Here is a 26,439-nt window from a genome sequence, read left to right as displayed (position 1 = left end):
CCGTCGCCATTCTCCCGCCAACCAACATCTCCACCAAGACAATCAGCCATCGCTCGTTTACCTCTTTTTAAAACCTGGTCATGTTATTTCCGTGTTCCACGATGTCTCGTACACTTCCCCCCTCGCCGCTAAGTTTAAAACACATGCACGCGCCAGCATGTGGACCATGCCGTATCGCAGCCCCCTCCGGTGCCGTACCGGGCATCCCCCCCTGCCGTACCCTTATAACCGCCTGGAATATCCTCTTCAAACTGTCTGCTCAGTACCTTACCATCTGGGTCACGGCTGCAGCATCCTCCTTCGGAGCCCCCTGCTGCTGCTGCTGCTGCTGCGACTGCCCGTCCTGTCGATCTGGTTGCTGTAGCGGCAGCAGCCGGGGCTGTAGCAGGTCCGTCTTGTTGAGCGCCACGACGTGGGGCCGGGCACAGTACTCCGGGTTGTACATCCGAAGCTCCTCCCGTACTGCACGTACGACATGTTGGGGACAAAACACGCACGTGAGTTGCTAAGGATGTGTGTACGAACGTGCGAGCAGCGAGAGCACAAAGTTATGATGAAGAATTCTCAGAATGCGGGGAGGCCATGTTTCCCCTCTTTCCCCTCCCTGAACACACACACACACACACGCACACACGCGCGAGGGAGAGAGAGAGGGAGAAAGAGAGAGAGAGCGCTCTTCTCCCTCCCAAAAGACACACGCATACACACCCACGGCTGCACACCCGCACCCACCCGCGTAGTAGTCCGTGGCAGGGTCGGGTCCCGAGGCATCCACGACATGGAGGAGCGCTCGTGTACGACGAAGATGACGTAGGAAATTGCGGCCCAGACCCCGGCCTTTGTGAGCACCTGGGTGGTGGTGGTGGTGGGTAGGTGGGGAAAGAAGGGAAACGGAGGGGGAGAAAAGGGGAAAACACACGCATGGCTGGGAGGAGGGATGATGATGACGACGACGATGATGATGATAATTACACGATAATTACGATGCAAAAGATGAGCGACGAGAGTCAGCAGCCAGACGACATCCAGAGCCGCAAAGTGCGGGCGAACTCAAACCCCAACCCCAACCCCAACCCCCAAAAACACTTTTCATAACCCCGCTTTACATTTTCAGCTCCCCCAAACCCCCCACGCCACCCCCTCACCTTCAATGAGCCCCGGCAGGTCCGCCAGCACCGCCCGAGTAGCTCCTCCCCCGGCTGACAACACCCCCAAATTGGGCATCAACGTGGTGAAGGGGTAGGGGGCGATGGCGGGGGAGGCGCGGGTGAGAGCCTGCGGCACGGGGAACAACGGGGCGTCCAGGACGGCGGGGGGTTAGCGGTTGGCGGTTGGGGGGAAAACCGTGTGATATGACGCAATCGTATCACTCTACCCTTGGAACCAGCTTCACTCGTTCGTGGTTCGTCTTCCCCCCCCCCCATCCCCCCCCTCAGGCTCACCTTGAGCAGCGAGCTCTTGCCCGCATTGGGGAAGCCCACCAGCCCCACGTCCGCCACCACTCGCAGTGTGAGGGTGAGCGTGAGCTGGTGACCCGGCTGGCCGCGACTGTCAGATACCCAGCCCGGGTCCTCCACGTCCACAACCTCGACACCCTTGGACTGGGGACGGCGGGGCGGAGGGGTGTGGGGTGGTAAGGGGCAGGAGGGAGGGGAGGGGAGGGGGAAAGGGGATGAGGAAAAGGGGGAGAGGATGTGGAGGTGGAGGGGAAAGAGATGCGGGAGGAAAGGGGCGAGGAGAAGATCACCTGCAAAGGTCGAACAATGCACTTACGACGTCTCCTCTCCATTTCCCCGCCCTCTATAATAGCTTGCCCCAAACACACAGAGACACAGAGACACACACACAGACATACACACACCTGTATACACACGTACATACACACGTACATACACACGCACACTCACTCGCGCGTCCCTCTCCGCCCGACTGATCCGCGCCCGTCGTTGCTCCCGGGAGGGCGCAACCACTCCATGGCCACCCTGACCGCCTCTCACAACGGTCAACCGCTGACCTGCAACCGAAACAACACCAAAAATCCACACCGTCTCAGGGGCGGTAAAGATCGTGGATAATCCGAAAATACTTACAGTACCGCAAAAGGTTTAATTTCATCTAAATGCTCTCATTCGTATCATTTTTTTACTAATTTAATAATTTCAAAATAGTAAAACGAATGGAAGCGGGCTGTACGGATAGCCGCATGCCGTACCTGGCTGCAGTAGCTCCCCCAATAAGGCCCCCGTGCCCCGGCGCTTCACTACCGTACCCGGAGGTACGGGAATCTCCAGGGAGGGAGTGAGCGCCTTCTTTATCTGATGAAGCATCACGGAGGTCAGAAAAAAGGGGGTGGGGACCCGCCCCGGTCTTCACTTGACTCATTGCTGTTATACATGGTATGTATGTGTGTGTATACGTGTGTGTATATGTGTTCCTCTCTTCTTCCAGCCCTTCCCCGTCCTCTTCCCCCCTCTCCCCCCCTTCTGCCCCACTTCCTCTCCCCCTTTCCCCCCCCTCCACCTCACCCCCTTCTGCCCCCCTTCCTCTCCCCCCTTTTCCCCCCCCTCCACCTCCCCCCCTTCTGCCCCACTTCCTCTCCCCCCTCCCCCCCCTTCCCCTCCACCTCCCCCCCTTCTGCCCCACTTCCCCTCCCCCCTTTCCCCCCTCCACCTCACCCCCTTCTGCCCCCCTTCCTCTCACCTCCTTGTTCTTCTTGGGGCCCCCACTCCCCGTGTTGGGATTGGCATTGGCGCCGTCGGAGGCGCAAAACGTACCCGCCACTACGCCCCCACCGCCCCCACCAGTACCCGCTTTTCCCCCTCCCTGGCGTTGTTGGCTCCGTTTTTGGTCTTTCTGTTGGTGCAGGTGTAGCAGGGAATCCACTCCGGAGTCGCACACCAGCACCACATCGCCCCCATCAGCGCCGTCACCGGGGTCGCCTGAACGGGTTTAAGAGGGTTTAAGAGAAAGAGGATTCATTTTAAACGATGAAAAAAGTAAAAAAGAAGAGACGACTGCCAGTGGCGTCCAAAGCACCACTTTCTGGGGAGTGGGGGGGAGGGGAATTACATCCACAACTACTCCCACAGCCGCCACCACAACCGCCACCAACAGATATGACGCAGGTCCCTTCCCCCAGGTTGCGTTCCAACAACCCCTCCGCGCCTTCTTCGGCACCTCGCGCGCGGGGGCCCCCCAGCCGCGGGCGCCGTTCCCAGCTGTTCCCCGTGCGGCAATTCAAAGAGGTCAAAACAAAGCAAAAGAAGACTAACTAGGTCGCACGGGTTCGAACCCACTTGCGGGCAGCCAGATCTGCTTGGGCTGATTGCCGCCAGGTTTGTATTTGTGGTTGGGCACGTAGCGACCGCGATCCGCCGGGACCACCTCCCCATTGCCGCCGCGACCGCTCCTGGATAAGGGGTGTTTATTTTCAAGGTAGCCCTTTGTGAATGCGAGTTGGGGTTAGGATGCGTCTGCCTGTATGTATGTAGGTATTAAGGGTTGGGTTTCAGGGTTTTCTCTCAGACATGGGGGGAGCATGCTCTTTATGACGGCCGTAATCTTTGGACTCCCTCCCCTCCTCCCTCCCCCCCTTCTCCCCTTCCCCTCCTCCCCTTCCCCTCCCCCCCTTCCCCTCCCCCCCTTCCCCTCCTCCCCTTCCTCCTCCCCTTCCCCTCCTCCCTCCCCTCCCTCTCTCACTTGACGATGATAACCACCTCGTCAAACACCTTGTGGGCCTCCGGTACGGCGGCATCTGTACGGCAGTACAGAAGGCACGGTCACAATGGATCATAGGAAAGGAACTCCCAGGACTCATTTCCTCTTGCTCTTCTTCCATGTAAATGTTTTGGATATTGAATTGTGTTGTAATGTATAGATGTTTCTTTAAAATTGCACTCTTAAACTGCAGTGGAAGCGGAGTGTGCTGATTCGTACAGTCGTACATCGTACCTGCTCCGTCTCTGACGGGCAGGCGCTTCCCTGGAAGCGCCGGCTGTGGGTCTGCGGTTGGAGTGAGGGGGGAAAGACGAACCACGAGCGAGTGAAGCTGATGCCACTGAAAGACTGATGCGTCAGAAGTAAAGAAGGATTGAGGGGGGGTGATATGTCCGGGGGAATGGACATGGCGATCAACGATAAGGATGAAATAGACGGATGCGGGGAAAACAAGGGATAAGAAAGAAACACCGCAAATCCGGACGTGGGGCATAAGTTTAAAGCCTCTTTGCCCTCAGGACGATATAGTGGGAGGGAGTGTTGTTCATGAGGACGGAACAGGAATGGGGTTGGGTACGTGGGGAGGCGTTTAGTGGGTTGTGTTGATAATAATTGTGTTCGACGCCATGCGGAGAGCTCGCACCTGGACGCGTAGCAGGCCACTGCGTTCCGTGGGCGATTTGGGAGGTCCGCTGCTGTCTGGAAAAGAAGCTGTTCCCCTGGGGCTTGCCGCTGCCGGTACTGCTGCTGCTGCAGCTGCCTGTGGATTTCGCCCCGAGACCAGCGCATCGCCAGGCGCTGCGGACTGAACCAATCGTATTAGTCGAAGTCCAAGGGCAGAACATGTAATGGGAAGAGCACATTAGCTGTCGTGCTTCCATTACGCTGTACGTTCTGGACATGGGAGAAGCCTTGGTGGCGGCTATGGTTGGCTATCCAACAATCGTTTCACTTCCTAGCTTGCATGCAAAAGAGACGCTTTAATCCAAACTTAGAACAGAAGTTGTCCCTCACTGGACTCTAGGCACTAGGCCTGTGTAACATTCCAACCGTTCTAGCTGGCTTGCTGAAGGTGGCATAGACTGCTACCTAGAGAAAAACTTCTTCATTTTTAGTATAACTCATCATTGGATTTTTGTTACGGGCTTCGAGCCTCAAGGCTGGCTCCAAACCACACAGTTGTGGTTCCATATCACAGGACATGCGACTGAAGTGGTGTTTTGTAGCAGAGTAAAGCGTTGTGTCGTCCATAATATGCAATACCTTCGGACCATGTCATACTCCAATGGTTTCATTTAGTGAAAGAACAAATAGAACTAACATACTAAGTACTGTGGCAAGTCTTTGTTTACCTTCCTGATATATCACCAAAACTATGAGCGCTTCACTGCCATTAGCGGACTCCCTTATTCACCACGCTAGCAGGCGGTCCCCTGTCGCCCATTAGGTTGACTGTCGCTCTTTGGCCCCATGTCATATGAGGGGCTACAACATAGCGCTGTGCAAACAGCGTCCCTGGACTATACAAGCGACCCCTACGCTTCTTCCAGCGCCGGCTAGCGATCCAACGTTTCGTCCCAAATGGCCAGTCCGTCGTTTCGATCGCATCGCTGCTGCTGCAGCAGCTCGCAACACGTCTGGAAACAATGGTAGAGCTGAGAACAAGCGTTGGGGCCACCAGGTAAATCAGCCTGCGCACTGCGTCCCCACATAGATCCCTGATGCCTTGCCGCGCGGCTGTGGCTCCCCCTTAAGTAACTCTCCCACCCACCACAAACCATCCTCCCGTTCATCCACCCGACCACTCATCCACCCGGTCATGCATTTCCCCACCTCACACACACACACACCGCTTACAGATCCCCATTTCCCTGCATCACCATCAACCCCAACCGCACTCCCTTCTCTCCTCCCTTCCTCTCCCCCTTCCCACCCGCTCCGATCGCGGCTCCGCGGCACACGCGCACGCAAAGGCCGGCGCCGGTGACGAGGATGGCAGCAGCAGCGGTGGCGGTGGCGGTGGCGGTGGTGGCGGTGTAACCCCTGGCGACATTATCATCTTCAAGCCGGCAGAGGAGAGCTCCTCCAAGAGGCGGGTGAGTCGTTACTGATTACTGGAGTGGTTGGGGGCATACATACATACATACATACATACATACATACATACATACATACATACATACATACATACATACATACATACATACATACATACACACGTACATGCGTACGCACCCCAGGTGCAAGGTCCCCTACGACGGAGCTCCTACCGGCGAACTAAGGAGAAGGCGGAGGAGATCCGGAGGCAGCGAGCGGATTACCAGGTGTGCGTGCGGCGGGTGGTAGCAGTGAGTGCGCGGGGCGGGGGGGGCGGGGCAGGGGGTTTTAAGTGGTGGGGGATTAGGGAATGGTGGAAGACCGGAACTGCGGAAAGGTCGGGGGAAGATGGGTGAGTCGATTTTAAAGCTCGTCAATTTATAGCTGTCAGGTTGAGGTAGCAGTAAACCTCAAGCTGTCTGACCAAATGCCATCCAAAATATTGTTGTGTTCAGCTCTTACATCGCTCAAATCGCGAAACCATTTTTTGCTGGTCAAGATGTCGCATCGTAACAGTATATGCGACATCTTGACATGCGAAGTCTGATCGACGCAGAGAGCCACGAGCGAGCCTCAGAGGCAACAATGCTGCCTCCCAATAATGACCCCGCAATGCTCCCACCGCACATGTCAGTGTGAGACACGCAGTCTCACATACGACCTACATACGACCTACACCCTTTCCCTCTCTCACTCACACACACCCACATACGCACACATGTCTCGCCTTCCTCCCTCACTCTTTCCCCCCGTCTTCGGATCCCCCCCGAGTGTTGCCTCTTCAGGCTCAGCTGGCAGCCGCCTCCAGTCGGGCCCGTGTGAGGTGAGGTCGGGCTGTCAGACAGGATCAGGTGCCCCGGGGGGTATTGGTGGCCTGGGGTGGACTGCCTACTTCGCTGGGTGGGGGGGAAAGTAGCCACCCTAACCCACCCATGTGCGGCTGTGTCGCGGTGTGTGTGCGCGCTCGCGCGCGCGTGTGTGTGTGTTTATGTATGTTGTTACAGGGTGGTTAACTTCGCCAGCGGCCCCCTTTCCCGGGGCAGTCCCTGCTCTCCCCTGCTAGAGGGGCACCCTAATCCGTCACCCCATCCAACTTCGGAATGTATTCGTTGGGTTCGGCAACTCACCACCGGCATCCAACCAAATCTAGCGGATCAACGGCGCATCAACTTAGTTCCTGGTCAGCTCGCAAGTTGATATTATCACGTCCTACACCGTCCATATGATGGGGGGCCACCTCCCATTTCATCACTCCTCAAACACCCGAGGAGCCGGCAGGCGGATTTGAACCCGGGTCGACTGGGTCGACTGGGAGCAGAAGTCAGGCCTTAACTTCTGCCAGCCGCCTGCCTGTGTTTATGTATGCACGATGTGTGCGCGACTGAGCCGCGAGGTGGACGCGCTGGGTTGTTACGAGTGCAACTTACTTTATGGTGTGTGTACGCGCACGCCTAGATACGTGTGTAGGTGTATGTGTGGTTTATTTCATGTGGGGGATCTCTCTCTCATCCCTGCCGTACAGGGACATCAGCTCCCAGGGCCCCCCCGGCCAGGACGGTCCCCGTGTGGCGCTTGTGGACGGCTACAACGTCATACACGCATGTCGGGAGCTGCACCGCCTGGCGAGATTTAGCCTGCAGGTGGTGGTGGTGGGGTGGTGGTGGTGGCGTGGTGGTGGTGGTGGTGTGGTGGTGGTGGGGTGGTGGTGGTGGGATGGTGGTGGTGGTGGGATGGACCGGACCGGAATGTGGGGTTGACCCAACGCAGCTAGTGGGAGGTTCCTCTTCGCTCTTCCTCCCCCGCCGACCAACGGCCAACGGCCGCCATGATCTGCCTCCTCCTGACGTTCTGATGTCTCCGCTAATGGTACCGCCGCTGCAGGACGCTCGGTTTGCACTTAATCGGATGGCCGTGGCGTACGGCGCGACGTACGGCATCAGGTACATCCACGCACCTGACACAAGGTTTTGTTGGTTCTCCTCCTCAAGCGACATCTCGCAGCACACCGAACTTTACCAAGCTGAGGAAATGCTGAAGAACAGAATTAACTGTCAGTTAGTGGGTTTAGTCAGTCGGTTGGAAGCCAGCTTGAGGCCGCGTTCTCCTCGCCGCTCCTCACCCTACCCCTCTTCCTCCCTCCCTCCCTCCCTTCCCCCTACTGCGTTCGGGAAGTGGCTTCATCAGTGTGGACTCCCATTGGTAGACGTCGGAGCGGTCGTTTCCTTGGCTTTCTGCATCCTCCAGTATGTTCCCTCCCTTCCTTCCCAACACACTTGTCCTGTCCGTGTTTTGCAGGGTGTTCGTCGTGTATGACGCAATGGGTTCTCAGTCCACCTCCAACAGTTTTGAACGACTAAGCTCGCAGGCCGTTGCGGTGTTTTCCGCCGCCAGCGAGGCCGACACGTACATCGGGAAAGCTGCCGTACAGTGGAAGCAACGAGGGGCGCAGCAGGTGGATCTGGATCTGTCCGTCTGTCTGTCTGTCTGTTTGCCTCTCTGTCTGTCTCCATGTTTTGTGTTCGTGTTACGTGTTTTGGTGGTTCCCCGTTCCCCCTCATAGCCCTGGGTTTCGCGCAATTGGTTTGTGGTACGTACGCGCGCACGTTTATAAAAGTTAACATCATAACTTTTAACATATAAATTTAACTCTTTGATAAAGGCTTGGTAAATCAGCTCATCAGTGACTGATGTGTAATGTGTGATGCGCCTCTACTCCGCCCTTTCCTGCAGGTGATGGTCGTTTCCAATGACCGCTACGTTCAGGACAACGCAATTGACGGCGACTACGTCATCTATCCGGTGCAACTGGACACATGGCTTGATCAGGCACACCGCGCGGCTACGGCACCCGGGCGGCGGCCTGGCAGTGGCGGCGCCACCGCCGCGGCGACAGGGCTGTCCCGATCAGCCCTGTCCTCATTTTCAGCGGCGTCATCAGCTAATTTTGATGGTGATGATGATGGTGGTGGTGGTGGCGATGATGACGCTGAAGGCCATCGGTCATCGGGCCGGAGAGGAGGTCGTGGTGGCGTGAGCGTGGGGATGGGGGATACCGGTAGGGAGGTAGTTCCAAGCAGTTGGGAGTTGCAGAGGAGGTTGGCTCGCCTGGTGAAGGTCCGCGACGCAGCAATGGACAATGACGGTGATGACGACGGTGATGACGAGGCGGAGGGGGAAGCGGGCCACGAGGACCTGGACTGGAAGGAGGAGGAGGAAGAACACGAGGCAATGGAGGAGGGGGAGGAGGAGCAGGAGGTGGACTGGCTCGCATGGAGTCACGACGTACCCCGATTCAAGGTTCGGAGTGAATTGGTAAAAGACGAGGAGGACGAGGTGGCGGGGCCGGCTGCGGTGGCAGAGGAAGACGGGATTGCTCGCCTTGGCGCTGTTTCAGACGGGATTAGAATGGTAGTAGGGAACTCGGGCAGCAGCAGCAGCCGTAGCGGCGGCATTGGCGGCAGCTCTATCGACATCCGCGGCGGCGGGGACGTGGAACAAGACAGGACCGCTGCCGCCTACAGCGATGGTGGTGGTGATATGGCTGATGGTTGCGGCGGCGGCACCAATGGCGAGGAGGGGGGAAAGCAGGCACCAGGAATACTTGGAGCATTCGTTACGCAATTGTCGCCAAGGGAAAATGACCCGTGGGTCGGTGGCGGCGCGAGTCGTCAGAGGGAGCAAGGACACCTAGACGCTGCCGCTGCTGTTACTGCGGCAGCGGTGGCAGCTGCAAGTGCGACGGCAACTTCCCCATCGCCAGCTCCTTCGTCGGTGGTCGCCTCTGTGCCCACAGCAACCTCCGCAGCTGCTGCTGAGGTGTCACCAGTCCCGACCAGTCCCACACTTCTACCACCTGCAGTACATCCTCCGCAGCCTTCTCCGCATAAGCCTTCAACTGCTTCGGCACCCGCGGCAACGACCTCCATATCCGGCCACAATTCTCACACTCACAGCAGTCGCAGTCCCAGTCCGAGTCCTAGTCCAAGTCCTAGTCCAAGTCCTAGCCGAAGTCCCAGTCCTAGCCCGAGTCCCGGTCTGAGCGGGTTGCTGGGTAAGGGAGGGAGGGCTCGACTGGCAGGGCTGATCAAAAGGGCGACTCAGGACCCGATGCCTTGAACCAGGGGCCGACTGGGCACCGACCTGTGGGTCATACCCCATGTGGGTCGCTACCTAGCCACAAGTCAAAACACATGCACACATGCAGTAGAAAGCAAGGTCGTGCTTAGGCTGCTAAGGAGGACCGGGGAAATGTCCGAAATATTAATGAGGAAATGCAAGAAAAGGGCGAAAGTGGGCAGGTGGCAGGAACTTGCATAGGCGGTTGGGAGCTTGTGCATGTGTGCTCAGCGGCAGCAGCAGCTTGAGAGCTGTAATGTGTATGTATTAGAACAGTGAGCCGCAAGCAGGAAGTGGCGAGGATGGTGCACGCGCAGCTCTGTCTGAAGAATGTAGTCTAGCGTATTGGCGGTGTTGCTGAACATGTGAAGGGGTTTATGACAGAGGGACTGGCGCCAAAGCACGCTAAAATTGCCGGTGCTGTAGTGGCGATGGATGGTTGTATGTGGTGTATGCGCCCTCCGTATGTGGGGACGCGCCGGTGCTGATGCCGCCAATAGGCACACCCACATACATACATACACACACAGTGTTTCCGTAATAAAGGTTGTTTCTCATTGTAGATATTCAGAAGCATCTGATGATCTCGGCTTTTTTGTTTGTAAATCTTACTTTTTTATAATATTTCTATTTTCACATCCTAACTGCTGGTTGCGTCTTCCCGGGAGATAAGCCCGGCCAGGCCACGTGTTTTGGGGGGGGGTGGGCGGGTGCGGGTAGCTTGCATGTGTGCGTAGCAGGCGTTGTATCCTTGGTTGACTTGGCCCGTGGACTTGGCCCGTGACCCTGCTTGTGTTGCATCGAACTGAGTGCCGCCAATGGTGGCAGCTGAGGGGCTCCGGTGGAATTGTATTTGGTGCGCTCCATTGGATGGTGACGGTGAGAGTCAGGGGAGACTGGGGACAAAGAGATCGGGACGGACTCGGCCCGGGTGAGAAAGATGGGAAGGGAAGGCAGTCATAGCCAGGCAGTGAGGCAGTGAGGCAGTCATAGCCAGTGGAGACCCTATTTGTCAGTGACAGCCTAAACCCCAGCCAGATTTCCCCTTAACCGCAAGTTCTAGAGAGCCATGTTGCTTTTCCAGCTGCCACGAATTAATTAAGTCTAGCGCGCCACCTTGTGCGTCGCTTTCGCAATCAATCAGCAAGAGGGGGAATGAACAAGGTACTCAGGATAAGGTCATAAGATTCTTTCGGCTGCTGACGCTCTGGAGACGTCCTTCGCACCCCAGTATTGCCTAAAGAATGGCAAGCCCGTCAAAATGAATGGGAAATGCCGTACATTGCGGAAGCGCAGGGCAATCCGCTCTGATGATGTTTTACTAAAACGTCCTCCAATAGTATGTGCCAGAGGCCAAAGGGGCTTAATAGGAAGTATTGGGAGGACTTTTGTTGACATCATCAAGCCCCGAAAAAATGGCCGCAGTGACGCAGCTGATGGGCCGCGCCTTTGAGAAGTATTTCTACGACTTCAGCCTTTACGACAGATACTTCAAGAACTACATCAAGAGCCGGGGGCAATATGTCGCTCTGTAAGTCGGGAGGAGCCGTCACGGGGCAGGTCCCGGCTCAGAGCAAGCAAGCAGATCAAGTCAAGTTTGGGCCATAACACCTACTGATATTAAACTTTCTGTCCATGTGCTGCTCTTTGGACGCAGGCGACACGTTGCTTTCGTGATGGTGAGGGCAACTGAGAATCTCCGTGAATAACGCTGTAGACTTAGTTTGGTGTAGTCTAACACGCTGTCATGATCCGTAGGTTGGCGTCAACCTGCTCATCGACGTGAACTTCCCCTTCAACCCGCCGTTCCCAACGATTGGTGAGTAGCACGGTGTTGAAGGGTTTTCCTATTCTCATCCGTACCTAATGCCTTAATGCTGACTTCTTTCCCCTCTTTCCAACCTTGCCACAGGGATGTGCCCCGCCGGTAAGCTCCGACACGGTGCCCAAGCACCAGGCCTGCCTTGGGACACATCCTTGGGTCAGGTGAACCTCAATCTGGACAGGTGTTGAGCTGTGGCTAACTGTTATGTTGTCCCCCCCGTCGGGGTGTGGACCCTGCACGCGTCAATACTGCAGGGTGGAAGGGCACGTGGGTTTGCGAGACGGATAAGCACAAGGCCCTGGAGGTAAGCCTCGGCGTGCCGTGATGGATAGTAGGCCTAGTGGTGGGTGTTACCGTATCTTCTTCCCAAACTCGCACCGCCGCCCCTGCCCTGCCTCATAAGGTTTCCGACGCGCCTTGCTGTCCTTACGACAACCCCCAGTGGATGCTCTCACAGTCTAAGGCGCTTCCCGTCTGTCTTACCTCGTTTCGGATGCGGCCTTACGGCCGATAGCTGCCATTTCGTGATACGTCGATGTGCCGCTGTCGTGTTGTGCGGTGTTGTTTCATGTTACGCCGTGCTGTGTGACGTCGTGCCTTGTGGTCATGTCGTCGCTCGCATGTAATATGCGCGTCTGTTCAAGTAGCCCTGAATAATTCCTTGCCCTGGTCCTCTTCTCCGATGCGTCGGACTGCCTTTCTCACAGATGTACAAGGAGTGGAAGTCGGGCAAGAAGGCCGTGGAGGCGCATCACTAGGCGCACCATTAAGCGCACCATTAAGCGCACCACTAAGGCGCGCAACTACGCCTGGGGTGGCAGCAGCAGCTGGAGCATTCTGGATGTCACAAGCTGCGGCGCAAATGGCAGTCGTTGCACGTGGAGCGGCGAACAGACGACAGGCGACAGACGTGTGTAGCACCTCTGCACACGGGATGGGGTTGAATCTGGGCTGCAGGATCCGCATCTAGCCTGCCTTACACCAACTCGTCACATGGCATGCTGTCGGCGGTGTCCACTTGCCGACAACTGCTCGCGCGCGTGTAAGAGCACAAGCGATGGCAACAATGTTTGCGAGGCTTTTCGGCGATGGGATGCTTCTTGAAACCCCCATTGGAACGACACCGGTGGACTCATACGGTCGCCTGTTGCGGAACTTCCAGCCATACGCGCGCACTCACGTGCGGGCGTGTGGAGCACGTGGGTAACCAACCAGCGCTGCTTGCTTGTAGTTGCGTCGGCTTCGTACTAAGGCTGCGCCCTGTTGTGGGAAACATAAGCTTGGCGACGTGAGATACTTTGTAGTCAACACAGGGTAGCAGGTGCCGTGTAATGTGATGTAGGCATGCGGTCTCGGGAGGACATGCTATCCTAAACAAGGTGTATCATGCCCACCAACACACCATCGTTGGAAAGAAGTACCCCACACGATATAAGAACTCATCTATTATCTCTCAAGTATTTACCCTCGTAGAAGACGCACGCAAATACACACTGAACACACGCACAACACATCACGCAAGATTGCCAAAAGTGTACCTAAACACGTAGAATGTGCACAAACTAGAACGTACACAGACGCGCGCGCTGTAAACATTCTCGGCAACGGCACAATTATGTACATACGCCCTCAGCCTTTACGACCGTTCTGCTTCACATCAACACAAGCGCTAGACGAGAACGTGCAGCGTGAGACAGCAACACCTGCAAGCAGCCAGGCTGGCGTCTTCGCGGCGCCTTCTGCTACCTGTTCAAATCTTCACCACTCAGATGAAATGGCCTCGCAAACAGCACTACGGCCAGTTAGGTTTAGGCGCCTGCCCCCCGCCGTCCTTCCCTCAGCCGCTCTCCTCTCCATACGTCGCGGCCCGCTGCCGTCGCCCGCAAACGCGCCCTCACCGAGAGCCTCATCTCTGACCAGGACAAGCAGTCCTTGAATTCCGCTCGGGTAATTAGCCTCCCTGCCTGTGCCTATGCCTGCTGCAAGATGCTCTGCTTCATCTTCTGGGCCAACGCTTCACGAAGGGCCGCGCGCTTGGCCTCATCCGCGCTCACGGCACCGCTAGCGCCAGCCTTGGGCTGATGGCAGACACGTGCGAGGGTCGCGTCGTTCGAAACATAATACCGCAAGCGCGATGCCAGACCAGAGGGACACACATGGTGTTTCACGATGAGGGATACGTACCATGGAATGCCCAATCAGGGCAAATACGGACGGTGAAAGGAAATCGAGGGCTTGCAATAGTGGAAAGTGTCGAGGCTTGTTGTAGAAAGTAACCACGGACGCACAACCCTCGCTAGCCTGCCCTCTGGTCCGATCGTTAACCTTGAACGATTAGGTAGGAACCGCCTCCCCGCGCCGCAATGCCTTCCCTTTCCTCCCCCCTCCGCCTCACCTTGCTTCCCGCCGCGGCCTTGTACGCCTCAATCTCCTGCTCTCGGTCCGCCTGCTTTTGCGCAACTAACTTCTTCTTGGCCTCCTGAAGCCATTTGCTGGCCTCGTCATTAGCGTCACCCTTGCCAATCAGCTTCTGCGGATGGAGGAGGAAAGGGGCTGAATCAGGCCGGATGCGGGCACGACATTTCACCAGCCGCTAGTCGGTTGGTATGTGAATCGTAGGGCAGGTGGCCAGTCTCGCAACTACATGAAACACTTTCAAAACAAACAAAAACACAGAGCCAAAGAGCCCGTACCTTCTGCGACTCGGCCGCCTGCTGGGCGGCCTTACGAACGGCCTCCAAGTCCACTCCGGAAGATGCCTCGCTCTTGTAGCCCGCACCCCGGCCACGAACCCTGCCAGCCGAGCCTAAGGAACACGAGGGAGAACGACAAAATGAGGAAGATTTGAACGACTTGACAAGTAAAAACCTGGGTCAGAAGGAACACGAATTAAATCCATCAAACAGCAATTACTTGCGCACTCGGTTGGGCGGGGTAGACCATGGGAGAGGGATATGCATCCCTTAAGCCCTAAGCCCCCCTAGGAGAAACTAAAACAAGGTTACTCACTGCCGGTGGGTGCGTCAATCGGCGCTGGAACAAACTTCTGGGGCCGCGGGGACGCAGCAGCAGCCGCTGCGTCAGCCGCCGGAGCCGGAGCGGCCGGAGCCGCCGGCTGCGGCGGAGCCCCTGCCGCCGGTGCGCCCTTCACCGGCGGCAGCGGCGCTCGCTCGGCCGCCTTGGCGGGGACCGCCGCAGTAGCAGTGGCAGCCCTGCCGTCGCTGCCCTGGGAGGCCAACCTTCGCCGTTCCTCCTCAAGCGCCAAGGACAGCGCGATTGCCTGCTCAATGTCCGCAAGCTCGCTATCGAATTTGGCATGCTCCCGGAGCGAAGCTGCTATGGCCACGGGCAGCGCGGCTTCCTCGTCTTCCAGCTGTAACGCCCTCATGGCCTTCTCGAGTCGGTCCGCCTCGGCCCACTCGGCTTGAAGTCGACTGGAAATCTCCATTGCCTGTTTAGGAATGCGGAAATGTGAATCGGGTGCAGCGTAGGGCTCCACGGTAGGAGGACGTGCTGGCAGAGCGATGGAAGGATACGAGCATGACGCAATTATAACTCTAACATGGGGCGCAGAGGGAAAGCCACCAAAGGATGTTCCTTCATCGGGCATCAGGAAAATTACCAGGGTAAAGTCTTCTTCTTCGTCTTCCCCAAAGGGGAACCAAAGTCTCTTATTCGTCTCCGTCCCCTTTAGGGGAAGAAGAAGAACACACCCCTTCTTCTTCCCTTTTGGGGAACCAAAGTCTCTTTGGTTCCCCAAAGGTATCCAGATCCCACCCAGGGCAGAGCCGTACGGGAGATCGCAGAACCAGATACTCCTCGACGGATATCCGTTGTGGGGGCACATATGTACACCGACAGTGCGACAACATGTAATGCCAAATCAGATACAGCGCATCAGGTGATCTGGAGGGTAGGCGAAGTAGTGCCTGAAAAGGTAGGCTCAAGTGCCCAGGTATGCATGCGCAGCTATTTAGGCCGGTAGCATGTAGGGCCTGCATTACACAGCGGAATACAAACTACCGCCCAAAATTACTCGTGTGCCATCCTTGCCCATGTCCTTGTCCAAGCCGCGGCTCAGATCGCAAAAGCACAGCTGTCCAGCCCACTGTCCCATTCCCAACCCACCCATCCCGGACCCACCTCCCGCAGCACCTCCTCCTCCTCACTGGTCAGGTTGCTCAGCAAACTGGCGCCGGGCTCCCCCCCTTCCTCCCCTTTCCCCTGCGACTCCATCAGAGCCTGCTCCACTGCCTCCAGAACCTGCGGAGAAAATGGAAAAGAACGTCCGCAGAGGGCGCAGATTCGAAAACAAGACACAAAAAGCAGCGTGGGGTTGGACGCGTGCTGCAAATACACACCTGCAACATTGCAAAGAGGAGCAGCCGCTGTTGGGAGCTATGTCAGGGGACGGTGTCACTGAAATGAAAACACGAACGAAAATTGCGTGCAAAAGCGACACCGTATGTATACAATACCTACATTCGTACACATGTCCGTACACATCCGGTATAATTTCGTACCTGTGCGGTGAGGTCGATGTTCCTCCGTACCATCATGGCTTTAAACATGAGGAAATCGTCCACTGTGAGAATTGTTTGCACCACAAAGGCAGTGAGCTGGTCCGTTTCCTGAGCAGCAGACACCGTCTGAAAAGGGAGGAGAATCATACGCGAGTAGCGAGAAGAGGGGAAAGCAAATTTGGTCAGTTTGCTTTCTGGTTGAAATGGTCAAGATGCAAAGAGCTAAGGAAAAGGCAAGCTGGTAATAAGAATGAATAAAGGGGGAAGGATATGTGGAGAATGTCGACATGAAGCGAGTTACAGAACCATCCAAAGCTGAGTGACATCAGGTTCCTCTTCCATGCTTCATTCCGTTGAAAGCGCCCAGCCCTCGCATTCCCCGACCCAAATCAAATCTCCCGTTATGAATCTTCATTTGGGGGTTCGTTTCAAAACCGGTTTCCCCTCCTGGACCCTTTCCTCCCTGTCGTACTCCGTGCTACTCAAAACTTCCCTTCCCAACCCTCCCACTGCTGCTCTCAAGGCTTCTTCCTAAAGCACACCTTGAAATGCCAACCCAGGCTAACCACTCTACACTGACCCACCTTGTAAAACTCCTCTGGCCCCACACCAAGCTCCAAAAGGAAGTCAGTTAGGAGTTTGTCAACCAACTCCTTAAACTCGTTGTGGCACTGACCATGCGGAGGGGAGAAACGTGTGAAAGCAAGGGCGGAGGGAGAGGAAAGCAGAAAAGGAGTGGAGAAGAAAAATGACCCCAAAGGGCGACGTAGGAGAATCGTGCGGGCAGTATGTGCATGACTCAAAGGGTGCTTTGCCATGCTGTTTGACATGTTGTAGTAGGTGCAACTAATGACGGCGCACGTGATGAACAGACATGTGTAGGTCGGGCCCGGTCAAACTTCCATGACCCAAATGGCGTCCCAAGTTGTGGGAGACTGACCGTATGCAGAGAGCGTGGTGGGATAGAGCAGGAGGGAAAGGAGGAGAGGGGATGCGTCTCCAGTTGATGCAAAAAGGTATGCAGGGGGCCGTAGTTCCGCTATCAGGAAATAGCGGAATCTTACAGCCCTGCATGCGAAAAGACAAAGGATTTTGTTTGCCACATTATAATGACAGATCACTATTGCATACACTGCTGACCAAGGCAAAAACCACCCTTCCGTCCAACTTACGGTTGTGTACTCAAGCTTGTTCTCTTCTTCTGGCGTGAAAATGAGGCATTTCTCATCAATGAAACTCATCAAGGGATTTATGTACAAAGGTCCCTGCAGGCATGCCGTAAACTTGATAGGGAGAAGCCAAATGGTGCATGTTCCCCGACATACAGCGTACCTTTAGAAACTCCACAACAGCTTCGGAAAGCCATGTCGCGTCTGCCATACTAACAAATGACTCGTTATGCCTGCTTTAGATGCCTGTGGGATCTAGGACTTCGGGAGATTCCGATGCCGATCGCCTATAGGTAGCCAAATACCACCGCCTAAGTTATAAACACGAGCTTCTCTGTGCAATGTGTTGCTTGGAGCTCTCCTCCATTGTTTAACCGGCAGATGCCGTGTGTCTTCATGGCCCTTCTTATGTGTACGGCTCTTTCGAACGGCAATGTGCAAAACACTACAGAACTGTAAAACGTGGAATCCAACTGTTCCCTTCTTTGTCATGACACAGGTTTTCCTGTATGTCATTAAAAAACTGTGCCAGGTCCCATTAGGTCCTACCATTCGTCAACCAAGTCAACCAACCGCAGTGCGCGCCTACACCCTGAACGACTCCCTTCCCCCCATCCATGCACGACCTTATCGGAAATCCTTACAGGCGACAACCTAAATCACAATTGTCTCGTGCCACACACGCCATCCATCACGCACAATCCACAGGATTCGAGTTATCCACGGTCCAAGCCTTCCAACGACGCTACTTCGACCCTCTCCTAAAGCTGTCGAAAACCTCCTCCGCCTCCACAGCTATCTACAACATGAGAGTCGTATAACGGCCAGCTGCTCTGGAAACTCCGCCCTACGCCCCAGTAACCTGGTACCATTAAAAAGCTTCTGACCTGATCTGGGTCCCTGAACAAAGCATAACCGTTCTCTCCTCAACAGCGACACGCGCACCACACCCCAGCGATACCGCCCACCTACATCATCACTCCGTCATTACATTATGCAATCACGCCAAAATGCGACAGGACTGGAAGGGAGGTTTCAGGAACGAAACCCACAGTCTCATAGCTACTCAGCGGCTCGAACCAATGCGAGGGAAGGGCGAGGGACGCGCCCGTCCACGCCTCCCCCCGCAACCGGGACCACATGTGTCCCACTGTATATACGTATACGTTTTCATAATCTGAGCCGCGAGACGGAAGAGCTGGGACGTTACAAGCAACTTCAGTGTGATGTCACAAGAGCAATTTCACCATGGAAAGTAGTCGAGCAATGTGTGGTGTCTGTGTGTGTCTCTGTTTGCGAGTGAGATAATGGGGGAGAGAGAGAGAGAGAGAGGGGGAGAGGTGAAGAACTCTTAAGGGGTAGTTGTGGACAAAGCCAGCGGGCGACGACAGCGGCGGCAGCTTTTCCCACGACAGCCCTTTTTGGCGGTGTCCATCTTTTCCATACGCAGCAGCCCACTCTGCTGCACCCCTAGGGGGGATCATATGCAAGAAACTCAGAAAATATCTGCCTGCCGGACGGCGTCCAAAGCCCGAAATTGCCCCTAGGAAGTGAGTCCGAAGCGACGAAGTCTCATCCCCTCATGAGCCCAATACGTTACCGACATCTTTTGTGGTTCAGTCCTAGGGGGAAGGTACTCCCGGGAGGAATGAAAACTGCTTTCCTACACCCGGCGCTCAGCCCACATCGCCTGCGGCCAGGCCCCCTCCACCTCCCGGGAAGAAATCCACCGTGGCAGCCCCCTCCCTCCTCCTCCTCCTTGCATCCGATATCCCCCACGACATCCCCCCCCAGAACCGGCGGCCTCCCGCTCAACCGGCTTCCTCCGCGTCCAAGTCGATCCGCTATCCCACCACCACCACCACCCCACCACCACCACTGTGATTTCCACCGGTGTTGCGCACTTTCTTCTGCTCCGCTGCTGAACCGGCCACCTCTCCGCTTCCGCCTCCGCCGCCCCGTCCTCTTGACAGTCCAGCTGGGACCCCCTCGCGGCCGCATTTCCCTCCCTTAACCACCCTCCCCTCCCCTCCCCTCCCCTCCCCTCCCCTCCCCTCCCCTCCCCTCCCCTCCCCTCCCCTTCCTCGGGTCCTCCTCTTCCCGCCGCGAGCTCCGCCCGCTCCTGCTCATGGTCCTCCTCGACGTTACCGACCTCACGCATTACCATGCAGTACTGCATCCCGTTTCTCATCCGCCGCCTTCCGCCTTCATACGCCTCCTAACACTACTGCTCCTCCCCCCCGCCCTCCTCCTCGCCCTCCTGGTTCTCAGTAGCCAGGAAGAACTGCGTTTATGTGCATGTGCACATGTTTGGAAAAGGAGGGGAGGGTAAGGGGATGGGAGTACGGGGGCCCGGCGAGTGGATGATGCGTTGTCATGAGGTGACCGTGGGGAGGGAGGCAGGTCAAAACCGGTCAAAACCAAAAAGGGAAAGGGACTGGAACAAGAGGAAAGGAAGTAGAACGATCTCAGTCGAGGGGCCCCTCCCCAGGTGCATCCATGCACGTGGTGCGTGTGCGTGCACGTGTGTTTTACTGAACGTGTGTACGCGTGTGGGTTGTTTTACCCGTCCCTCTCCCCGTCGTTCCTCTCTTCCCTTCCCCCTCTCACCGGCTCCAATGTGTTCGTGAGCTGCTCTTTGGTCATCTCGCTGTGAGCCGCCTCGCCCCACGTCAGCAAGTGAGTGGCGCTGCCGTCAGCTGCCGTACAACATGGCGTTAGCGGAGCACGGGCGGGCGGGGGGGGGGCAGCCATGGAACTGGATCAATGTGGTGGGAAGATGAGTTGCGGAACGATGGCGATGTCGCCCGCGATGTGCCCCTTCCTGACACGCTATATGTCTGTCTGTCTGTCTGTATGTATGTCTATGCTAAGGCAGCTGCAGCAGCTGAGACTGTTCTCTACTCTCAAACATTTTCCTAGTCCCGCCACACCCCGGGTCATTGTGTTCTGTACATGATTTCAATCTTTCCGCCTTGGCGCCCTCTCGCAACCCCTTTCCCCCCCCCACTCCCACCTTGTGTCTGTTTCTCCATCGTGAGGTACCTCTGCTCCCCCATCCGCTTGATCAGGTCGTCGAAGAAGCCCAGCAGGGGGTGCGGCTGACCACGGTCCGGGGGAAAACCCACCATAACCAGGTAGCGGTGGAGCTCGTCTGAAGAGGGATGAGTACGAATGTACAAATGTACGAACGTACGACAGACAGAGGATTGCAAACAGGGGACGTGTGGGACGAGGGGAGGAGAAGGGGGGGAAAGACGAACCACACACGATTGAAGCTGCTGCCAGGGCAAGAGTGTATCAAACGGGGAGGAGAAGGGGGGAAGGAGGAGGAAAGGGTTGTGACGCTACCCCCACATCCGCCACCCCCACCCCCACCCGACCGCACTTACCCTCCTGCAGGCGACCGCTGTTCTGTAGGATGAGCGCCAATACCAGCATCCGGACGGCCTCTTCGGGCTGCGTGCCCGCACCGCCGCCAATGAACTCGCAACGAAGCGCCGTCGGCAGTGCCGTACGTAGTACAAAGTACTGGGCGCCTTCGCCGCCATTGTCGGCCGCCACTGCCGATGTCGAAGCCGCCGCTCCCTCCGCAACGCCGCCGCCGCCCCGCGGCCGTACGACCTCCGCAATGTCGTACCCGAGAGCACTGATGGCTTTGTGGCGCGCCCAGGGTAGCCAGACGGAGCCCATCCTGGCTAGAGCACGCGGCAGTACGATATGTACGACGATCGGGGTTACGTTAAGGGGCGGTTATACATGGCGGTCAGGTACCAAGCACTTAAAACTCGGCACCTCCTCCACTAGCGCCGTACATTGCGGGGGGGGAGATCGGGTCCCAAAACCCCGTGTCCCCCCTCCTCTTGCGAAAGGATCCACTGGCAACGTGTTCCGTACTCCCCATAACCCTCCCCCCCTCCCCCACCGTCACCCGCGCACCCGCCCTCTGTAGTAGCCGGTACACTGTACGGCACACGTAACAACTACAAATACGTGCTAAGCGCGACCACCAGCATCTCGAGAGGCCTTTTCAGCAGCGGCCAGCTACTACACCCTCCCTCCCCTCTCCCCACTTTTTGTAATGTTTGTGGTTTCCCAGGACGGCCTTCACGGCGTCTTTGAGCTTGGCGCGAGGAACCGGGTGGCTAGGCTTGGCGCGAGCGGAAAACAGCATGTATCGCAGCACGGACCCCGCCAGAGCCTCCTTGTCCTGCGTACGGCATATGATGGCATATGATGTATGATACGACACTGATGTACGATACGAGCATTGCCGTGAAAAAATGCTTGTGCCCTGCCCCATACATCAGCAGCAACCTCACCGCCGCGCTTAGATCGCGCCACACATCGCATTTCTCTTTGACTGCCTCCCACTCGTCGCGATAGCGCTTCACCTGCAAAACATGTACACGGCGTACGACAAAGCATGAGCACGCCAAGGGTAAACAACCTTACAGCCCAAAACTTACCTCTCTTAATGTCTCTGGTCTTTCTCTCTGGTCTGGAAAAAGGGGAGAATCCTAAGGATAATCCTTTGTCGTTCGAAGAATTATCGCCCCACCTCATTCTGCTCCGAAACCCACACACATCTCTTTGCTTTTTTGCAGCTCAATCCTTCTTTGGAATCAGCAGCAAGGTACTGCCTTTTTTCCATTCCCCATCATCAACATCATCCGCCTTGTAATGGCCAAGGCCACGTTATCCCCCCCTCAATAGTCATAAGCCGTACCTGTAACCCCCTCTCCCACGTCCCACACAACTCCGCACACAACCCCATAGTCCCCAACCCCCCCGCAAGCCCCCACACTCACACACACACACCCGATCCCCTCACACACACACCTCGCCCCCACACTCACCAGCCGTCTCATCCTGGCCAGCTCCTCAGCATTGATATCCAGCGGCACCGCCGGGGCCATGTACGCACGCCGCCGCTGCGGAGTGCCGCCGCCGCCGCCACCGCCGCCGCCACCGCCGCCGCCACCGCCAGCTGCAGCCGGATCCTCTCCATCGTCACCATCGAAGCGCGGCTGAATGGGATTCCTGTTCGGTCTGCTGCCGCCGCCGCCGCCACCACCACGACTGCCGCCGCCGCCGCGGCTGGGGCGTTGACTGGAAGGAGCGATGCTGGAGGGGCCGGCGGCAGCGCCGCCGCCGCTTCTTCCGCGGCCTCCTCGCGGCGTCTGAAAAGGGGGGGAGGGGGGTGGGAGGGAAAGGAAGAGGAGATTGGTAAGAATGGAGTGGGCGGCTGGGGGGACGGAGAAGGCGGCAAAACGGAGCTCTTGATGGCAGCGATTCTGTTTTGTTGTGGTGCTGGCGGTTGGGATGGCGGCAGGATGGCGCTGAAGATGGCGGCGGCGACGGAGGAAGACCAAAACGCTGTAGCAACCGGTAACAACTGTTCCAACCAGCGAACCCTAACTTCCAACTAATTAACCAATCAACCAACCGAACTAAACCCCAATCCAACCAACCGACTGGCCCACAACCAGCTCATAAGCTTCACGTGCCCCGCTATCCTAAACAGGTAATACACACTCACCTGGGTGCCGCCGCCGCCAGGACCCCCGCCGCCGCCGCCGCTGCCGCCAGGGCCCCCGCCCCCGCCGCCGCCGCCGCCGCCAGGACCCCCGCCGCCATCTTCATCACTATCACTGATCAACATTATGACGTCGCTGTCGTTCCTGCCTTCCTCGCGTACGGCTCCTCTTCCGCCGCCGCCACCACCCCCGCCGTTGGCTGCCACCCCTGATCCGCTGCCCCGCCCACGGCCGCGGCCACCCCGACTTGACGCTCCGCCGCCGGCGGGGCCGCCGCCGCGACCCCTGGCTTTACCGCGTCCTCTCGCTCCCGCACTGCCGCCTCCGCCAGCGCCTTGGCGGCGCTTGCCAGCCCTGCCGCCGTCGCCGTCATCGCTAGCTTCCGGGTCGCTTCCGCCAGAATCCTCCTCTGACGACGGCTCGGAAGCGCCCCTTAGGTTGTCGCCGCCGTCGTCGTCATCGTACCCGTCTCTGCCAGCCTGCTGGTGTGCTGCGGTGCGGGGGCGCTTACGTGCTGGCCCATTGGCGGCGGCGCCGCTACCGCCGCGGCGGCCCCGGGGGCCGCCACTGCCACCGCCGTGTCTCGCGGCGGCCGCAGCATCCTCAAAGTCGTCGCCATCATCACCGCTGCCGTCCAACTACCGTACGGCACGGCAGGCGCATGGGGAGGAGTGATGATGATGCCAAAAGGGGGTGTTTGTTCGTAAGTGCCCGGCGTCAAAGTACAGGTGGACTATTTGCCAGCGCGGCGTTAGGAGCGATACCCTCTAAGCTGGGCCGAAAGGACGAGGCTGACCCAGTTTGTTGCTTGCTAGGTAACAAAAAATGGAAAGGAGGATCGTATGGGCATTGCCATGGGGGGATGCGGGAGGGATCTTGCGAAATGGGAAAGGGACCCGGGCCGAAAGCGAGGGTTGCGACGAGAGATAGGTGGGTAGATAGGCCCAGAAGGGGCAGCGCTTCCTCCCTATGCCGCGTTCTTACGCTATTATTTAGCCTCAGAGGGCAACGTCGAGAACGGGAGATATCGTTCAGGGACTCCTCTGCTCCCACGTGACACATAACCGCACGCTTACTTCCTCATAAGCTTCTTGTTCCATGTTGTTCTCGTTTGCATACGAGCGACGTTGCGCATTTGTGCGCTTGGCTTTAAGGCTCATGCCGCGCGTAACTCCACGAAGACCAGTCTAAGCTAAGCATAAACTATAAGCTAGGCAAATAAGCATACTTATCTCTTTGCCGCAGCATATATATACAGGTATAACACAGTTGTTAACTGCGGCACAAACAGAACAGGGCGTCTACGGGGGCTACCTTTAAAAGATGAATTAGCAGCTACTGACACCTAACGCCTTCCGCAAAAGAAGCGGGGTCCATTTTGCCAAGCAAATGTCCATGGGAAACCGGGACATCATTCTGCGATGAAGCAACGCATTTGTGCCTCCCGCCATTCCATACGGCACGAATGCGTACAAGAACCTTCCCAGGAGAAAAGGTTACCAAGCAAACACCTTTAGGAATATAGACAAGACAGTTAGTCTTAATCGCTGAACACTCGGTAGAATGGCGCGCAAGCGTCATGCTCAGCGACTGCATGCGTTGCTCAGCCGACTGCGCTCCGGCGGTGTGCTAGGCATCCTACGCGGGGTGCTAGAGCTTCCATCTGCATTTTCTTGCCCGATCGCAAAGCTTGCTGGTGTGCTGCGTCTGCCACCAGCATTACTTTGGGCGGCCATTACAGCTCTCCTCGGTAGCGCAGTGCTCGCTTTGAGCTGGATCCTCACCGTCCTCATCTTAGCTGTCACACGACCCCTTAACATCCCCCTCGAGGATCAGGAGCAGCGCCGGAGTAAGTGCAGCGAGCCATGCGAACGTGTCGATGGGGATGCCAAAACCGGTGCTGAGCTGGCCGGGCTCAGTCTCTCTGGCGCAGACCCGATCAGGAAGCGCTCTGGCAGCCCAGCCTGTAATGGCAGCGACGCCGGCGGCGGCGGCAAGACCTCCAGCCCCGTCACCAGCTGGCCACTTGGTGACGGCGCCGACACCGACGATGAGTACGGCGACGAGAGTGCTGGCGGTGCTGACGGCATCGCCGGTGCTGACCTAGACTCACTTGTTGAACGCGGCAAGGGGCACAGCAATTGGCAGGCGGGCGGGCGGCCGTTCTCCTCCTCTCCTGGGCGGGAAGGGATGAAGGACAGGGAGACCAGAGCCGCCAGCGTCGACAGCGACCGCGCTGACGCCGAACATGCCAGCCGTACCTCCGCTTGGAGGACCAAGCTGCCGGCGGCCCTGCCGTACATGGACGAGCAGCGTGCGGCGGAAGTGCGGCGCCATGTCAGCCGTTACGCGTCAGTTATCCCAGCTACAGCCTTCGAGGCCGCTCGATGCTGTGATGCGGTCTTCGGCCTGGGGCTTGACGCAGGCGGCTACAGCCGACTGCAGGCACTGGAAACGGCAGCTACGGCTGTAGTGATGAAGCAAGGAAGGGAGATTGGCGATGGCGAAATGGAGGAGGAAATGGTTTTAGAGGATGAGTTACCTCAGGAGGGCGCAGCGGCGCTAGGTCGCTTGGCGCTGCACACGCATTTAGCAAGGTACTTGTACGGCTTGCATGGCGGTACGGCATACACACCTGCCAACACGCCGGCGGCGGATCCGGGTGCGGCGGGCGCATGTTCGATATCAGCGGCGGACGAGGGCTCGCACAGGGCACAACAACGACGACCGGCGGCAGATCCGACGGCTGCTCCCGGAGCCGCCACCGCAGCGGCCGCCGCCGCATCGACGTTGTACGACATTGCAGTATTTGTCCGGACGGAGGTGCTGGCGGGGCTTGCACGGCGGCTTCGTTTAGATTTACTCATGTACGATGCGCGACGGCCGGGTTTCATCGCCGCTGGCGATGATACCAGTCATACTAGGCGGGGCGAAAGCAGCGGCAGCCCTAGCGTTTCAAAGAGCCGGCGGCGCCGCCGGGAGGTAACGGCTACGGCCAGGGTCGGCCCCGCCTCCGCCGCCGCCCCTGGCGCTCCACTGTCACCGGTGGCACTGGCGGCGGCGCTTCTCCGCCTGGTTTGGGAGGCCCACGTGGCCGAGCCGGAACGGGCCTGGCTGGCGGTTTGCGTGCTAGCCGGGCTGGCCCAGGAATTGCGGCTGGTGGTTTAGTGGTTAGGGTCCAACCGTCTTCTAACCACCACAGCTAAGAGCGGAGAGAGACGGGGCGGGAGTTATGGGTGCAGGGGGGTTGGGGGTGGCGCTAGGTTGGAATGCAGGTCGTGTAGTTGCACGGGGCTGGGGCCAAAGTCACCTGATGGGTACTTTCTGAAATTTATTACGTTGTCGCTGGAGATATGTCGTTATGAACAGTTACAACCGTCTCATGGGGGGGAATTGGGAGGTGGGGCTGGTGGGGTACCTTCGGAAAGGATTCGCAGGTGCTTACAGCATGG

General features: G+C 57.5%; 7 protein-coding genes across 7 annotated transcripts in view; 4 read left to right on the top strand and 3 right to left on the bottom strand.

The window, feature by feature from the left end:
• Nucleotides 1-4,562, bottom strand: part of VOLCADRAFT_96071 (uncharacterized protein) — a gene marked incomplete at both ends in the record, with an annotated part of 6,987 nt that extends 2,425 nt beyond the window's left edge. Inside the window, 11 exons of the mRNA XM_002955123.1 lie at nt 272-462; nt 733-849; nt 1,146-1,275; nt 1,443-1,601; nt 1,998-2,014; nt 2,213-2,315; nt 2,701-2,939; nt 3,297-3,409; nt 3,700-3,754; nt 3,952-4,002; nt 4,361-4,562. Of these exons, the coding sequence (XP_002955169.1) occupies nt 272-462; nt 733-849; nt 1,146-1,275; nt 1,443-1,601; nt 1,998-2,014; nt 2,213-2,315; nt 2,701-2,939; nt 3,297-3,409; nt 3,700-3,754; nt 3,952-4,002; nt 4,361-4,562 (1,377 nt within the window). The remainder of the gene's footprint in view (nt 1-271; nt 463-732; nt 850-1,145; nt 1,276-1,442; nt 1,602-1,997; nt 2,015-2,212; nt 2,316-2,700; nt 2,940-3,296; nt 3,410-3,699; nt 3,755-3,951; nt 4,003-4,360) is intronic.
• Nucleotides 4,563-5,194: 632 nt separating this feature from the next.
• Nucleotides 5,195-6,041, top strand: VOLCADRAFT_118977 (uncharacterized protein; the record flags this gene model as incomplete). The annotated part of the gene is made up of 3 exons (XM_002955183.1): nt 5,195-5,398; nt 5,691-5,813; nt 5,958-6,041. Coding segments are annotated over 3 exons (411 nt in total), but the record flags the coding sequence as incomplete, so codon positions are not given.
• Nucleotides 6,042-6,415: 374 nt separating this feature from the next.
• On the top strand, nt 6,416-9,853 carry VOLCADRAFT_96070 (uncharacterized protein; the record flags this gene model as incomplete). Its single annotated transcript, XM_002955182.1, has 7 exons — nt 6,416-6,443; nt 6,586-6,637; nt 7,337-7,463; nt 7,696-7,754; nt 8,110-8,266; nt 8,545-9,462; nt 9,608-9,853. The coding sequence occupies 7 exons, from the start codon at nt 6,416-6,418 to the stop codon at nt 9,851-9,853; spliced, it is 1,587 nt and encodes a 528-aa protein (XP_002955228.1).
• A 1,492-nt stretch (nt 9,854-11,345) lies between these two features.
• On the top strand, nt 11,346-12,513 carry asa9 (mitochondrial F1F0 ATP synthase associated protein; the record flags this gene model as incomplete). Its single annotated transcript, XM_002955181.1, has 6 exons — nt 11,346-11,461; nt 11,588-11,609; nt 11,689-11,749; nt 11,843-11,857; nt 12,010-12,059; nt 12,463-12,513. 6 exons carry the CDS (start codon nt 11,346-11,348, stop codon nt 12,511-12,513), a joined length of 315 nt encoding a protein of 104 aa, XP_002955227.1.
• Nucleotides 12,514-13,725: 1,212 nt separating this feature from the next.
• Nucleotides 13,726-17,658, bottom strand: VOLCADRAFT_96068 (uncharacterized protein; the record flags this gene model as incomplete). Its single annotated transcript, XM_002955122.1, has 9 exons — nt 13,726-13,833; nt 14,151-14,285; nt 14,449-14,561; nt 14,765-15,248; nt 15,899-16,018; nt 16,279-16,404; nt 16,863-16,949; nt 17,451-17,543; nt 17,611-17,658. The coding sequence occupies 9 exons, from the start codon at nt 17,656-17,658 to the stop codon at nt 13,726-13,728; spliced, it is 1,314 nt and encodes a 437-aa protein (XP_002955168.1).
• Nucleotides 17,659-19,671: 2,013 nt separating this feature from the next.
• On the bottom strand, nt 19,672-24,087 carry VOLCADRAFT_96067 (uncharacterized protein; the record flags this gene model as incomplete). Its single annotated transcript, XM_002955121.1, has 9 exons — nt 19,672-19,731; nt 20,058-20,146; nt 20,464-20,601; nt 20,840-21,141; nt 21,521-21,657; nt 21,770-21,841; nt 22,307-22,630; nt 23,149-23,625; nt 24,064-24,087. 9 exons carry the CDS (start codon nt 24,085-24,087, stop codon nt 19,672-19,674), a joined length of 1,623 nt encoding a protein of 540 aa, XP_002955167.1.
• Nucleotides 24,088-24,550: 463 nt separating this feature from the next.
• On the top strand, nt 24,551-26,155 carry VOLCADRAFT_106691 (uncharacterized protein; the record flags this gene model as incomplete). Its single annotated transcript, XM_002955180.1, has 1 exon — nt 24,551-26,155. The coding sequence occupies one exon, from the start codon at nt 24,551-24,553 to the stop codon at nt 26,153-26,155; it is 1,605 nt and encodes a 534-aa protein (XP_002955226.1).
• Between the last annotated feature and the right edge of the window lie 284 nt (nt 26,156-26,439).

This window comes from Volvox carteri, assembly GCF_000143455.1.
Source record: "Volvox carteri f. nagariensis unplaced genomic scaffold VOLCAscaffold_49, whole genome shotgun sequence".
Taxonomy (NCBI): domain Eukaryota; kingdom Viridiplantae; phylum Chlorophyta; class Chlorophyceae; order Chlamydomonadales; family Volvocaceae; genus Volvox; species Volvox carteri.
Note: the sequence above shows the minus strand (reverse complement) of the source record. Positions and strands in the feature narration are given on the sequence as shown.